This window comes from Cyprinus carpio, unplaced genomic scaffold (assembly GCF_018340385.1).
Source record: "Cyprinus carpio isolate SPL01 unplaced genomic scaffold, ASM1834038v1 S000006695, whole genome shotgun sequence".
NCBI classification, from domain to species: Eukaryota; Metazoa; Chordata; class Actinopteri; order Cypriniformes; family Cyprinidae; genus Cyprinus; species Cyprinus carpio.
Window position 1 is genome coordinate 281,247 of NW_024879307.1, and position 16,929 is coordinate 298,175.

Sequence of the window (16,929 nt, forward strand, 5' to 3'; positions counted from 1 at the left end):
CGTCGGAGCCCACATTCATTATGCTATCAGGTATATAATAATTTAATGAATGGGGCTAATTAAAATGTGCTACTTTAAGGGGAATTGGCGGGTTGGGGTAGAAGGAAAGTGGGCTGGGCCCAAGGAGAGATCATTCCCCGGAGATAACGAACAATCAGACATCTGTTGGCAATAAGACGGCACAAAAATAACATGCTGGGTTACTTTTGTGACATATATTTTCCAAACATGCCCCCAAACACCTGCTCCTGGAAGAAAGGCTCAAGAAAGACAAAAGACAGTCCAAGAATAATAAAAAAAAAAAATCACAGACAAGAAGTAACTTTAATTTAATATTGTGAACTTTGAAAAGTTATTTTACAGCTTTCATCAAAAATGAAAACAATCTATACAGTAGTTTTGTCTTGAGTTTTCCTATCAATAGAATGGTTCAGTGTGTATCTAGTCCAAAAAACATAAAAAATAAAAACCCAGAAACAAACAAACACAAGAATAGTAGGCAGGAAAAAAAGGAGACCAGGTTTGAGTCAAAAAGGTTTGAGTCTTTTGTCCTATCAAATGCTTGTCATTTTATAAGAAGTCCATCTTATTCATTGCGATGGAGCCACTAACAAAGTAACCATCGCATAACAGCAACATATGGAAAAGAAAAACATCGTGAATGGTCAGTCATTTCTGATAAAAAGTCCTCACACATTAGCATATTAAAAGCCATTTTTCTGTTAGATGGCAGATTTCAAACACACATTACAGGAGACAGCACTTCAACCATTCATGAAAGAGCCCTGAAGACCGATCATCGAGGGCTGATTCGGCTGACAGTAGAATTAGACAGAGTTACAGACTGGGAGTCAGAACCTCAGCTCCAGGGGCAAGGCATTGTGCTCTGATATCGAGTCACTTTGCTCTGGGTGAGAAATTCATCAGTGGTACCTTACAAAGTGCTGTGGCACGACCCAAAACATGCAGGTTCGCATGCACCTCCAGCTAAAGTGAACATCCACTTCAGAGCGAACGGTGACACTGTAGAATATGGCTTTGAGCTTCTCTCCCGGTTGTGAACGCAGCAGACAAACGACTGAAAAAAGGCAGCCTTTTGCTTTAAATTAATGAGAAAGTGCAACCAATTGCACTAGCATTACATAAAATATAAATCATATAGTCTCTCTTTATAATCCTTCAGGTTCCCTCTCATTTTCCTTCATTATACAAACAACAGAAAAAGGACAAATAATTCATTTAACCCTCCTCGCTTTAAGTAAAACAGACCGATTTGTGCTTTTTTTCTGGAAAGAAACCCCTTAAGGAACTCTGTGGCTACTGTTACTGGTAGTGGTGGTTGTAAAGTCTGTACAAGGGATTGTACGCTTATGGGTTTGCATTGTTAAGGCATCTATACTGCTGGTACTGAAATACGTGAGAGAGATAATGGAATAGACAGATCTATATGCAGGCATAAATAATCAGATAAATAAAAGAGGAAAGAAAAGACTAAAAAGAACATAGATTAAAACTTCATCGAAAACGTCCTTCTAGGCTTGACACGCAAAATAAAACCATCACTCTCAGAGAAGAGCCCATGCATATTATTACAACAGTACAGGTTCTGTAAGCCTCAAAGAAAAGATATAGATTTATATCATCATATATTTATATTTATATATTTAAAAAAAAAATCTACATAACTAAATGCTGTGAGATGCTACTTTTTTGCCATACATTAAAAAAATTCAAAAGGAAAACAATGAACTTACAAATTATACAAAAATAGACAATGGCTTTTTACGAATAGAACTCATAAAAAAAAAAAAAAAATGGAAGTTTGACATGATACAAAACATGGATCTAAATTCAAACAAAAACATTAACAATAAAGACAATGCCGGTGATGAAAGCGAACAGATGGACAAACAATCACGACAAACCTTACACAATCAAAGTAAATTTGGGGAGAAAAGCAATATACAAAATCTGGATATACATACATTATTTATATGGATATTTTACAGAGACTCCCCTCTTTTTGTCCAGAATCCATGGTTTGTGTTTGCTGAGTTTATGAGATTTTATGTAATTTATGCAATAAACTGAACATCCGTGTTATTATGAGCTGCCTAAAGCCATTCTGAGATAAATACAAATAAAACAAAGACTTTGGCAACAGAAAGTATATATACAAAAATAGACGACTACCAAAGTGAGCCAATCAAACTGCTGTATGTTAGGTGTTTGACACATTTGGAAAGCATTCTTCATACAGTGCTGTCTAAACATGAAAATACTTTGCTAATTCAAGTCATGTCCTCCAAAAGAAGCCAAAGAAACACACAAAAAAGGAAAAATGGGTTGTTTTAACAGTCGGCTCTGAAATTGTATACTTCCTATACTTCATTTAACCTACATCCTTCACTAGTGAACACAGCAAGCCAAACACATTAAAATTTATATATCACAGTTTCATTTTTCATAGACAAAGGAAAAACAAAAATTAAAAGCAAAAACAAATTCTCACATTCCTTGAGCACACATAAAATTCAATTTTTTTTTTTTTTTTTTTTTTTTTTTTATTAAATGGCATTGCAACTAAGGGGTTCTTTCCTTCAGTCCATCTGTTTACTGCATATCTCTGCTCTATTTAGCAGCAAATATTTGCATGAACATAAATACTGATTTGTTGTAGAAACTGGGTCGCTTTTTCTTCTCTTTGAGGATGAATCTTGACATTGCATGACAGCATTTATTAACTCTTAAATAACTTTTCTACATCATAGCCATTCAAACCGACTGGTACCCAGATGCTTTGTAAAAAAAAAACAAAACAAACAAAAAAAAAAAACCATTGGGAAGTGAGTATGGCGCTACAATTTCAATTTCAAAACAAACAACATTATGGCAAACTATTTGTTGGCTTCTCTCTGGGACAAAAAAAAAAAACCCCTCCCTTCTTCTTCTCTGTACTCAAACAGTTGGCCTAAATATTCTCATTTGGATTTTTCACGAATGTGTCTGTTCATATAAAAACTGGTCAGTATTAACAGAGATCTGTGCTGTTGACTGTAACTGCTCTCAGAAACATTAGGAATGCACCCGCTCCTAAAGTGTCGTGTTTGTGTGATACAGTCTGTAAAATTAATTAAATTCATCAAAAAAGCCCATGAATATAATAAAATGGAGATCCATCTCTCCTTTCTGCATGGGCAAAACATGGGGGGAGGAAAGTCCTTTAGTAGAGCAGTCCAGAAATTAGCTTAAAAACAAAAGCAAACATACACTTTCTTCCCATAAATTGAGATTCCTTTGTCAAAAGGCCTGAGTTTTAAAAGTTCAGTTTTCATGTCTCCACCAGAAATTGCCTTCAGCTCAGAGCGTAGATTCTCTAATGAGAGCTGAAATCAAATGTGTCTCTTCAGCAGTCCAGGAGCCCCTACATGGGAGGAACAATCATCCCTGGGATCGCTATAGTCATGAAAAAAGAGAGAGAAGAAAAGTGAGACATGGGATTGTTTGGTTTCATCTGTCATGCAACAAAACCAAAAGAAAAGCATCTGGAAAGCATGTCCTACTCAAATGATATGAACAAATAAGACTGTTTTGTCACAACAGAGAGAAAGAAATATTGTATTGCTTTGTGATGACTTGCCATTATACATTTGAAAATCACAATACAGTTCAGTGTTATTTGAAAATTATTTATATACTGTTATAGGTTTTATGAAGATTTCAAGTAGCTTATATTTTTATATTTTAATTTTAGTTTCATTTTTAGTTATTTTATGTGCTTTTGTCATTTTTAAACATTACTAATTAGATGCGATTTTAGTTTTTATTTCAGTTTTCTTGTTAGTTCAGCACTTCAAATGATCAAATTCATTTCTGTTAGTTGCAAAAAATGCTTGCTAATTGCTAATTTTTAAGCTTTTTATAGTTTTTAAACAGTTTTGAAGTAAATCTGTGCATAGAAATGAAAGGGTTAACTAAAGACAATGCTCATGGATTACATCCAAACAACAGGGTAGAAATATGGCTTCAATCAACTGAAGGAGGGATGGAGAGACTAAACGAACGCAGTAATATATCCCATAATTCTCTGTGCTTTCGATCACACTGAAGCTGTACATAAATCAGAAGGATGTACAATTCCCTGCGAGTGGGTGAGGATAATCTTTATTCTGTATGATCTACCTAAGGTTGCAGGTCGTCCGTGTTTAATTGGAGTCATTGTCAGGATAAATAGTGACTTGCTTTACAGGCTGTATATCAGTCTCCCCATCAGGGAGCCATTATATGAACAATTCATCAATCCAATTAGTGATAACACTATAGGACGGCTTCGCAACGCATTAGCTAATGCTTCTCTCCCATGAGGACAAAGCTCCACGGGTTCGGAGGAGACGTTCAGGATATTCTTACAGTCTGAGGGATTTTGCATTTACATGAAGAGCGTAGAAGACAAACTTAGTTGGAGCTATTTTTACTCTTAAAAATGACTTCCATTGGTGTAATCCAGTCATATTAAATAATATATTTGACTTGAATAAAAACAGGTCATTTAAAGCAGTTCTTTATTTGACTGTGTAGCTTTTCGCCTGTGTTTCGATGAGCGACTGAGTGTTTACTTCATGTGCCTATGGGGACTGACGCACATTTATGCGGACATCGTTTTTACGAGACAAATTACAAACAAACAGCAGTGGTAATAAAAAGTGCATGCAGTGTTTACATAGTCTGACCCAAATTACCTTGCTTGCCAACACTTAAACAAAAATAGCTTGAGCTTAGATAAATAATTTTTGTTATCAAACATTAAACAACGTTCAGTCAAACATTAGTATCACTTCTATTCATTATTAGCCAAGAGGAAGCAAGTCCCATGAGCACTGAGCTTGGTTTCTCTCTCCATCGCTCCCCACTTTCAGTAGGCCACATCACCGCACCAGATTTTTCATGTAGCATATTGGCTTCCTATTGATTTCCTCTCTCTGGTCCCCTCATCTCTAATTCCTGGGTTATTTCCTGAGTGTCTCTGCCTCATTTGGAATGAAAAAAAAAAAAAAAAGAGTGGTGACCGACAATCGGTCATCGGGTCAGAGTGCTGAGTGCATATCAACAGACGGAGAGGAAGCACTCCACACTCGCAGATAAAAGATGTCTGCCTCAAATGCTCAATTACTTTAATATTGTCCCCTGTAGATGTCTAGATATTTCAGATCAACACACAGGGCCAAATGCTGTGCAGAGTAATTGTCATAAATCAGAGGATGCTGATTATGGCTTTGTGTCAGATAACAGTGAAAATATGTCTTTATAAATGTCACAAAAGTGGTTTTATGTACAGTTTGGCAGAATTTTCAAAAAAACTAAAAAAAAAATTGTAAATGTAAGAAATGTAATAATAATAATAATAATAAAAAATAATAAAATCTGGATGAAAAATAAAACCTATTCTTAGGACCATTAACATCTTATTTACATTGTGTCATTTTTATGAGCATATTTTGTATTACATTTTATGAACAATACACAATTGTCGGTACATAATACATAACCATATTTATTCATTTGCATTATTTATTTAAATTAATTTAATTGTATTTTATTTCCAGCAAAACTTTATTGCTATATTACAGTAATGAGAATTTTTCCATATTACAATAAGGATAATGAGATTTATAGGGAACATGTGCTTAAATCATGAAAATAATGTCATAATAATCTTAATAGTTCTAAATATTTTGGGGTATAAACATCATCTGTACATTTCTTCATGAGATTCACCATTTAGATTTTTAAATCAGTGGATGTTAACTTTCTTATAGTTAATTAACTGACAAAATCCTTGTATTCTACACTCCACAGCCACAAGTGAACTTTGAGGAGGATTTGACACAGGAAACAGGAAGTCAGGCAGGAAATGAAACACATATGGCATGCTCTTCAAGATGCATAGCAGGCCCCTACTGACTGAGCATAAGTTAGGAGAACGAGGGAGGATGGAGGGAGAGCATGATCTGACAGTCATGCTGATGGATGGCTTAATGGATATAAAGAGAGGATGATGACGAAAGAGTGTGAGACAGGTGTAACATACTTCAGGAGAAGGCCAGTCCCTGCAGGGAGTTGGCGGTGGAGTACTTGCTAGAGTCCACAAAAGATTGATCTACTGGAAGCAGAGTGAGAAAGCAGGGAAGATGAAGGAAACAAAGAGAAAGAGTTATTTTTTGCAAAAAGAGGAATTGGGTCAGAGAGGCAAATGTAAAAACAGATTACCGCAAGTTAGGACAAACTGACAGCTGTCTAAGTGTTAGAAGGCTGTAGATCAGACACTCCAGCTCTGTTTCAAAACAAGTGAGATGCAACACTGGCAACTGCCTACATAGACAGCTGCCTTTCAACTGGAATGGAACCTCATAAGTGACTACTTGGAAAACTTTACATAGCCACAGATTCCTTGCATCACATAAACAGTGCTCTGCATGGAAGACTTTGGCAAAAAAAAAGTTGGTGAAAACAATGTGTCTTTGAAGGCAACATAATTAGTTTATTGTCATTTTGGAGTCAGCTCAATTGGTTTTATAACAGAGCACTTAGAAACAACACTGCACAGCAAAATCATTATACACACACTTATACATAAACTATCGTTTAAAAGTTTGGAGTCAGTAGGATTTTATTTTAAAAAGTTAATACTTTTTTTTTTTCAGGAGGACACATTAAATTGATCAAAAGTGACAGTACAGGCTTTTAAACTGTTGCAAAAGATTTCTATTTTAAATAAATACTGTAGTTTTAAACTCACTATTCATCAAAGAATCCTGAAAAAAGTATCACGGTTTCCACCAAAATATTAAGTAGCACAAGAATTGTTATATTAGAATGATTTCTGAAAGATCAAGTGACACTAAAGACTGGAGTAATGGCTGCTAAAAAATCAGCTTTGCTATCACAAGATTAAATTACATTTTTAAAATACATTACAATAGAAAAGTAATTCACAACATTATAGTTTTACTGTTTTTTTGATCAAATAAATGCAGCCTTGGTGAGACTTCTTTTAAAAAATAATAAAACCTGGTTACCGATTCTAAAATTTTGAAGGTGTGTGTCTATGCACACACACACACACACACACACACACACACACACACACACACACACACACACACACACACACACACACACACACACACACACACACACACACACACACACACACACACACACACACACACAAACTTAAATTAACAGATTTAAACCAAATGTTCATATTTGTGCTTGCCCTTTATTGGAGAGGTCAAGCTTTTCATTCTGCTGTTCCACTCACCTTGAAGGCCGTTTCCATTGGCACTGGTGCAGGTGGGGGGTGGCGAGGCCTGGGGCCGCACGACGGGAGCAAAAGCGCTCTTCTGTTTGACTGCAGACACCATGTTGGCCGGAGAGAAAGAGAAGATGCCTGAGGAACTGCTGCAGTTGGAGGGAAGACTGGTGGAGGAGGCCATGGTGGGACTGGAAGGAACAACTGAGGGATGGGAATGAATGAAAGAGGGAAAACGGTTTAGGATAGATCAGAGCATACCTGAAGCACATAATTAGATTTTTTTTTTTTTTAAATGATAGGTGGTAATGATATGTATATGTAATGTTAGATCATTTATTGTTATAGTATTCCTTGACTGGAGGTTCAAAGTCTTCAAGCTCCACAGATGCACTTTCTGCTCCTCTTAGAACAACATTGGCGCAGGTCCCTCCCCTGTCCCATCTCTACTGCCTCTCCTTTTGTCTATTAATAATACCCTAAGAGCATTTTCCCCCTCAACGATTTTACAATTACTCCTGTCGTATTTCAGCTGCTCTCTTATATCCTGCTCTACCTTTATTGTTGTTATTATTCTGCACTTAAATTTTATGGCACTTTCCCAAGTAAATTCTCCTGATAGTGTCATAATCCATTTATGAAGGCCTAACTAATCAATTAATGAAAATTGGAGCCCACAAAGTCTGCTCTCTTGCATTGATTGAAAGTGTCAGCCTGGAGTCAGTCAGCCTGTTAAAATACTTGTTAACATCACGGAATCAAAGTACCAAAGTTGAATTGCTTCTCCTGCAATTAGTTTATTGATTTAATTAAGATGCTTTAATTTAGAAGCCGCGCAAGAAGATTGGTGTTATACGAATGGCTAAGCATTATAGACAGCGTCTGATCATGACTGAAGAAAAAGAGTGGGTGGGATTTTATTTCTGCTTTTAAACACACACACATACACACACACACACACACACACACACACACACACACACACACACACACACACACACACACACACACACACACACACACACACACAGTGGCAGTACTATCTTACTTGGTTGTCTAGATGAAATAAGATACATGTGTAAGATGCATTAATGTTACTACAGTTTATGTTTTAGAATGCAATAACCCCTTTCATGCATTCATCCACTAAAGTTCAAATGTTTGGTGTCAGTAAAAAGAGGTCTTCTTATGCTCACTAACGCTGCGTTTTTTTGAACAGTTACAGTAATGTTGTGAACTAATAACAATAATGCTGTGAAATATTGTCACAAATTAAAATAACTGATTTATATTTTGATATATTTTAAAATGTAACTTATTCCTGTCATGACCAAGCTGATTTTTTAGCAGCCATTACTCCAATGGTCAGTGTCATATGATCCTTCAGAAATCATTCTAATATGCTGCTCAAGAAACATGTCTAATCCTTATCACTGTAAAAAAAAAAAAATATATATATATATATATTTGATGATTTATTTGATGAATAGGAAGTTCTAAAAGTTCTAAAGAACAGCATTTATTGAAACAATCTAAAAGTATCTACTGTCAGTTTTGATCAGTTTAACGCACTCCAATTTTTTTAATGGTATTATATATGTATGTATATATATATATATATATATATATATATATATATATATATATATATATATATATATATATATATATATATATATATATTATATATATATATATATATGTTTATATATTCATTCAGTGAATACTCATATCTATGCGCACCTAATTCAAAAATGTAAAAGAGAGAACGATAAACAGACATAGAGAGGATCAGTACTCACTGGCATAAGGAGAGTTGGCAGCAGAGCCATTGAGGAAGTTGGGCGAGCCTCCCAGCGTGGTCATGCCTGTGTTACCGTATCCATTCATATTGGTAGAGACAGTACTGTAGCTACTCTGCTGGGGTGTCGTGCTGGGTACGTAACCGTGAGGGGACACACTGCTTGTGTTTCGACTGAAACCTGAAACACACACGCATAGTAATAAGGAAAAGAAATAGGAAATAATACATTTAGAAACAAGCAGAATCAGCTCCTGGTCACCACTGACTTTCTTTGAATGGAAAAGAGCACCGTGAGCATTCTACCACACATCTCCTTTTTTGTTAAACAGTAGGAATAAAGTCATACACATCCGGAATGACATGAAAGTGATGATGATGATAGAAATCTCATTTTTGGGCAAACTGTTCCTTAAAAGAAAGACCTGTGTGTCAGTGGTTTACAGAGGCAGATTGGACAGGAGGAGGATATGGACTATAAATATACATCAGGACATTAAACGCTGACATGGGTGAAAGCAGCAGGAAGTTCTCGCTCCAGGAGTCCCCGCTGTCTGGTACAAAGGCAGCCCTCATCTCTGCTCTGCTTACCATTCATTCTCCCTTTCATCAGACGACTGATACATTACTGCTGACTTAACACAAATCATTCACTGTCACAGAGGCCAAGGAATGCTGAGGTAAAGGAGCCTGGAGGTTCAGGGAGCAATGCTGAACGCTTGTATCTGTCTGCATGCTGTCTATCTCACTACTTTTCACCCACTTGCCTAAGGTTTGAAGGATGTAGCAGACTACTGAATACTTTGAACATGCACACTTTACTGTGACTATCCAGAAACACACTAACACAAAAATGAGTCAAATGGAAAGATTTACAATGATTTATTAAATACATTGCAGCAATATTTCGGTGCATTTAGCACCTTAAACTCAACTGAGATTGGTTAGAGAATAAGTTGCAGGTGTTTGCACTAAAATACCATGTGCATTCACATGGTGAATTCATCCTTAATATCTCTCTTTGCACACACACACACACACACACACACAAACACAAACTCTCAAAGTAAATCACTTTTTTTGTGAATGGCCAAAATATCTTGTGGTTTAAGATTGATGGCATCTCTGCTCACCCTGATTGGCTCCTTGTGTGGACTCAGAGACGTTAACAGCGAGCTGGCTGTGGAAGGAGTTGACTCCCATCATACCAGCATGGACTGAGCTGTTAGCCAGACCTGGCAGCTGGTTGTGCCCACGTGGGACGTTGTAGAGTGCCTCTGCAATATCTGCTGCTCTTTTCAGAATGATCTCCTATCAGGATCAACACAGAAATGGACCAATCTAATCATTAGAAGGATACTAGTAAGCCAACTGCCTGTAAAAAAAAAAAAAAACAAAAAAAAAAAAACACACTCTCTTTCGAATAATCATACAGTATATATAATAATAGTTTGTCTAAATAATTAATCATAACCCAATAAATGACAATAAATACAATCAATCAGTCACTAAATAATCAAAAATAACAGCTGATATTAAGCAACAATTTAAAAACCCAAAATACCCACCACACCTTATTGTTTAGTATTTTGAAAATTGTCTTAAAATAATTATATCTAAATACGGACAACCTACAGCATGAGTTGCCAGATAAACACACCTAGTTGAATATGATCATATGAATCAATATATTCTTAAAACTAAAAGAACAAAATCTAGAAGTATAATCATTAAAGATGTGTTCATCTGCTAGTCAGTTCAGCTAGAGCAGAAAAGTCTAGTTTTGGGGGCTGGGGAAGGGGGGCCGCACATTCTGATGGAAAATGAATGCCTCAGATTCACCCTCATCAAGACAACAGGACCGAGTGGAGGTTAGGGGGACAGGGGTTCCTGAGAGGGAGCTCTTTGAGTGGGTGGATGACTGGAGTCATGCTCCATCCACTGCCCAGCCTAAATAATTCAGCATCACTGCACTCATGCTCAGCTCTGCAATCGATGAGCATATACCCTCACTCGCAGTTCATAACTGATCTAACATTGAAGATGCCCTTGTGGTCCTTCAAACCAATGAGAGAGAGCTCTGGAGGAATTACATTGGGGGTTTTATGTTGAGGGAATATGTTAGGGAATAATAGGGAACAATTCTACGGTCTTAAAGCTCTAAAATGGCCTTAACTGGGAACAAATGCTTAACTGTGCTGTTCAATTAAACCATTTAAGTGTGGAAAATTGTGTTATTTACACTGATCCTATAACACAATGTGCTTTATTTTTTATTATTATAATTTTTTACAAATAATACAGTTTGCACTCTCTCGTGCACATGCATTCTTGTCTGAGAGTGTGTGAAACAAGATTTTTTTTTTTTTTATAAGTAATTGTTTTTATTTCATTTCACCTTGTATAATTTATACTTTGTCAAGTTATTCCATTTTTTAACAAATTGTCTTAACAAATGACTGATTTCTAAGATAATTTTAGAATGTGATTTCTAAAAATTATAAAAATGTAATAGCAAATTTAAAATACATGTTAGACTTAAATTTATTTTTTAATCGTGATTTCTGTGTGAAAACGCACCTAACAGATTTGATGCCCAAATACATGTGTATGCATGGATACTGAATGAGGCCCTGTTGGTCTCTGAATGTTTATGGTTTGATGTTTCATTGTGCTCACTTGAATCTCACCTGATTATTGTGTGGCATCCCATACAGAGCTTCCACCAGGTCTGCTGCCCTCTTCAGAATCACCTCCTATATAACAGAAAAGATTAAATGTGCCACTTTAGCTTTCCGTGTCAATTTTAATGTCAATTCACTTTGTTCACTAGATTAATTTACTTGAAAACTGATAATTTAATTGATAAAATGGTAAAAATTATTTCAAGACATTTTCTAAAAGCAATTCTTAATATCATATGCATTATTTTATAAAATTAAGAATTTTAAGAATGTTTAGAAAGCAACGTTATTTTTTATTTATTAAAACCAACACATTTTCCTAGTCTGTTTGGTTACTTATAAACTTATAGTACAATTACAGGATCAGTCCCTTTAGAGCAATATCAGGTTAAGTGCTTTGCTAAAGGGCAAAATGCTAACAGGGCTTTTCAGTTCATAGATCGCCCCTGACAGGGTTTGAACATGCGACCTTTGAATTGCTAGCCAACATCCTTGACCACAACTCCCCTACAATTTGCAATGGGTATACATCTTAAAAAAACACCTTAACAGCCCCATACTTAACTAGCTCTTCCTACCAACAGTACTGCCACCGATTCCATGTATAATACATGAATACAAACACATATAAAGCAAATACATGTATGTTAGTACATGCAAACGACTGCTCCACAGGAGGCAAGAGCTACAGTAATGCTATTTTCCTTCCAGGTAATCGACTTTCACTTTCATAACTGGAAACCTATTTATTACCATCCTTTTCACACATAAAACATTTATTTACAGTGTTCTTTACACTGTGTATTCATTTCCTTTCTTCTGAGCCCTCTTCTCCGCTTCATTTTTTTTTTAACCCTGAAGCTCCAGTGGAACCCTTTTTAAAAGTTAATGTGCTGGTGCTGAGGAAATAAGCTCGCAGTGCGACAACCAGAAAATTGTTCTCACCCTCGGTGTGTAACCCTTGCTGCGAACAAGCCCCCGAGCATGTGTGCCTGCCTGCCAGCTGACATATTGCCTTTCAATCAGTCCCCTCCGCCTCCCCCGGTGGCCCCAGATGCAACACACGGACACGAACATGACGAGGGGGTCAGCAAAGCAATAAAGATTTTTAGTGCGCTGTCCAAGGTGCTAAATTCACTCAATAATGGGAGCTCTGGCACTGCATTAACCCCTTGTTAGGGGTGCTTCACGGGGGAGGCACCCGTCTCTGTTCGCCCAGGATTGGGCTGGGTGATTGAGAGAAGCGCGGGAGCCTGGGGAGGCCTAAAGTGGTGCTTTAGTATGGATGTGTGACTCCGACAGGCTCTCTTCTCCTTTACCCTCTTCTTCGCGGGATGGTGGAAGAACATAAGGGATGAGAAGCATTAGTCCATGGCTTGGTCCCCTGCTGCACCGGCACTGTGTCATTTATCCAGTATACCTCTCGCACTCTCCTCTACTTCTCTCCCTTTCACTCTCGCTCTCCTTTGTTAAAAGATCTCGTCCTTACCTATCGATCTCCCATCATTACAATATTGGGGGGGGGGAGGGAGAGATCTGTTGACAGGGCAAATGCAATAAGGAAGGGGCCAAAAGTTTGTCCAGACAAACAAATAAATGCTATTAGCACAGGCCGTGTGTGGTGGCCCTGTGTCTGGAAGCAGAGCCCATTTCCTGGGTGAGTAGCAGGGCTTCCAGTAAGGGCCGAGCAGGGAGCCAGGAGCGGTAAACAGGAAAGAAACCTGATCTTGGATCTGCACGTCTGTATAGCTGTCTATCAGTCAGAGCCATCATAACCCGTGCTCAATCCTCCCCCCTTCTCCGCTCCTTCAGTACGGCTGTGAGCTATGAGGACCCAATCTCTGTTTTGACCCATTTGGAGTGTCTTTAGCACCCTGACAGGTGTTTTCCAGCTTTAATTTCCATCAACGTGAAAGCTGAGATGTATGTATACATCACGAATAATGCGAATGTGTGCAACCAAACAACCCCAGGCGTAGTGTTTTGAAGAATATAATATCAAATAGCCCACAGCGCAGCACCGTTAGGGCCAGCCTCCACATTAATGTGCTCCGGACATTGAATCTGTTCCTGTGTGTAAATTATGGTGGCTGGTAATATGATATACATTCATTAGGAAGGGGACTGCTGAAAAAATGAAATAAGGCCCAGGTCACATCTGGAATGTTAAGGCAATGCTGTCTGCACATTTACAAGGAAGCCAGGCCTGTAAAAACATGACAAATTTATTCCTGTGCTTGTTCATTTGCAATTTTATCATCTCCTAATGTTCTATTAGAGCAGTAATACCAGCGGGGTCACCATCGTCGCTCATGCGGAACGGAGCGCAGTGATGATGTCATACTTCCTGCTCTGCTTTCCTGACCTCATGGACTGCTGGTCTTGTGGAGGTACTGGTTTTATTATCTTAACTGAGGTCCCTCACACTTGGTGCTGTGCAGTAACAAAATACATATATTTTATAAGTCCTTCAGTCCACAGAATCTCATGGATACAAAGGCTGTCAAATGATTAAAAGTCTTAATTAAATTAATTACAAAGTATGCAAATTTGGGGGAAATGCCCCTAAAGAAGATTATTTAAAGACATTGCATTTTATTTCCATATTATCCATATTATATAATTTAAAAATACACTGTCAAGATAAAAAAAAAAGTTAAATTTTGAAAAAGGTGCTTCAAAAAATTATTTTAATTATGCTAATGGTAGGAAAACTAACCACATTTTTTTATTTTGGTAAGTAGATATTTATAAATATAACATATATTAATACTGATTATAAATATTATTAATCATTACTATTAATATTATTAATCATGCATTGAAAATTAAACTGACAGCCTTACTGCATGCATTCAAATACTAAATACAAGAATATAAGAACAGCACATACTATATATAGGGTGCACCAAGAGCAAACCCAATCCAAGTGGGATGTACATATAATCTGTGCAAGCTAACCACACAAACTCATATGCCATATCTGTTTTCAATAACTGCAAATGCTTGGCTTAAACAGAGACCACACTGGTGTGTAATGTCATGCTGTTTATACCCACCAAAGCTGCAATCCATTTTGATGAATGAGGGCTATCATATAGTGAGCCTTTCCCTATCCTGACAATAATCTAATCTTCAGTTTCAAACACACCATTTGTCACTGATGTAAGAGATGAGATACTCAAATGGTGAGTCAATACAACTGTGATGGTTCCCAGAACGATGTGTCAGGTTTTAATCTGATAGAAAACTGTCTTTACCTTAATAATAGTAAATGTATGGCATCCCTATGACAGAGTTAGTTACTGTCAGCATAAGAGTACAGTGATTCATCAAAATGATGGTTTGTGGTGTTATAATGTATGAAAGCTAATATGTATACATGCATTTTCCTAAATTTAAGTGAGTAACTACAGCAAGTTTTAAAGGTACATATGTGTTAATTACCTTTGTGTGAGGTAAACTGTGATTCATGCAAGAGTGCATTGAGTGGACGTGGCCATCGTATTGCGTAGACGTGGTGAATCACGTGAATTAGAGCAGAATGTCCATTACATGTGTTTGAACACAGCTGATGCACATTTCTTTGACTTTCACAGATCTGAGTTTGCTCGCTCAGTTGAATGTACTGCTTAACATGGTGGCTTATCCATCGAGCTTGTCTAACGCAAAATCAAATATCCTTAGTCTCCCTCCAATCCCCACCTCCTCCCATCCTTCCTTCCATCAATATCTGCCCATCATAAATATCAGTCACTGTGCTCTTTAACTAATGTGGCTTCATTGCATAATTCATATTCTCTCCGGGCCTCAAAGGTTACTCTCTGAAAGTCAATAATAACCTGTCTGTCCACATCTGAACAGTACAACAGCGGAGAGCAGCCACCAAAAATTTGCAAAGACTCAATGACTTTTATAACGAACACTATTAAAAGTTTTGCTACAGTTGTCTAGATCGGTGATTCACAACTTTACTTGCTTTGAGTTTTGCAATGCTGGTCTAGGTAAATTTGTGCAGGTTAAGTTTAACTAGATCCATATTCAGATATTTTATAGTAGTCTTGTGGATTTCCCAGCAACATATAAAGAGCAAGCTGCTGTGTTACTCAGAAGCAGGAGATTTTTCCAGGAAGCACAGATTGAATTCTGGACCCTGTGGAGGCAGCCAAGGGGATCAGGTGGATGTGAAGTGACAGGGAAAATGTGGGAAACAATGCTTACAGAAGAGAAGGAGAGAGACCAAACAAGGCCGCAGTCTAGATGTGCTGAATATGGGCCAGGTGCATTGTGGGATGCAGTTTCCACTATTCAATAAGTAGTTTCTCTTTGAAATTATTCTCTATACAATATGTAAATATATAAAATCTACTATAAAAAAGAAAATAATATATTTTAAAGATATTATATTAATCAGTTTATATAAACACCCATTTAAAATATTAAATAACATAAAATATTACAGATATACACAATAATATACATATCACTCTCAACTCAATATCACTAGTACCACGCATGCAAAAATCCTGTTATTATAAGATATTTCAGACGCGATAATTATTTTTTTTCTAAATATCACAGAGAGAGAAAAAAAAAACATCTTGTTGAACAATAACCTGTGTAATAAATTTGCTGGGCTGGATAACATAGTAGCACACTTGTTTGAGGACTGAGAGAAACAAGTTAACCTGCCGTGTTCCACACTTGGCCCTCACCTGTGATTGAGTCCAGCAGTTTAGAGAAGTGCCGTCAACAAACTGTTATTGCCTCAATAAAGGGCAAAATCAATAGTGCTGAAATGAGTGGCTGGGCGCAGTAGCCGACGCTGTTAATATCTTGCTGAGAGTGTTCGAACGAGAAAAGGAGGGACAGAAATAGGGATGGGAAGACTGAGAGAGATGCGTACAGTCTAAAGTACTTGAGGAAATCAGGGTAATATCCATCTGCTAACACCATCCTTGTTTTGACAACCGGCGGGACATGTATAGGTACACCGAGAAATTATTTCTCCTTTACCCTTTCCATGTTCACTACCTCTACACCCTCTTTTCCCCCTTGTGGTGACTCAATTATTGTTGGGCGAGCAGTAATAAAGTGAGGGCTGTGGTGTCTTCGATCGGCTGACCTGCGAG

General features: G+C 37.2%; 1 protein-coding gene across 1 annotated transcript in view; it reads right to left on the reverse strand.

The window, feature by feature from the left end:
- Positions 1–312: 312 nt before the first annotated feature.
- The window catches only part of LOC109101821 (transcription factor COE1-A-like), a 38,938-nt gene continuing 22,321 nt past the window's right edge, over positions 313–16,929 (reverse strand). The window contains exons 6-11 of the mRNA XM_042755412.1: positions 11,804–11,869; positions 10,247–10,424; positions 9,115–9,294; positions 7,322–7,516; positions 6,089–6,160; positions 313–3,456 (exon numbers count right to left, since the gene is read on the reverse strand). Of these exons, the coding sequence (XP_042611346.1) occupies positions 6,090–6,160; positions 7,322–7,516; positions 9,115–9,294; positions 10,247–10,424; positions 11,804–11,869 (690 nt within the window). The 3' untranslated portion in view covers positions 313–3,456; position 6,089. The remainder of the gene's footprint in view (positions 3,457–6,088; positions 6,161–7,321; positions 7,517–9,114; positions 9,295–10,246; positions 10,425–11,803; positions 11,870–16,929) is intronic.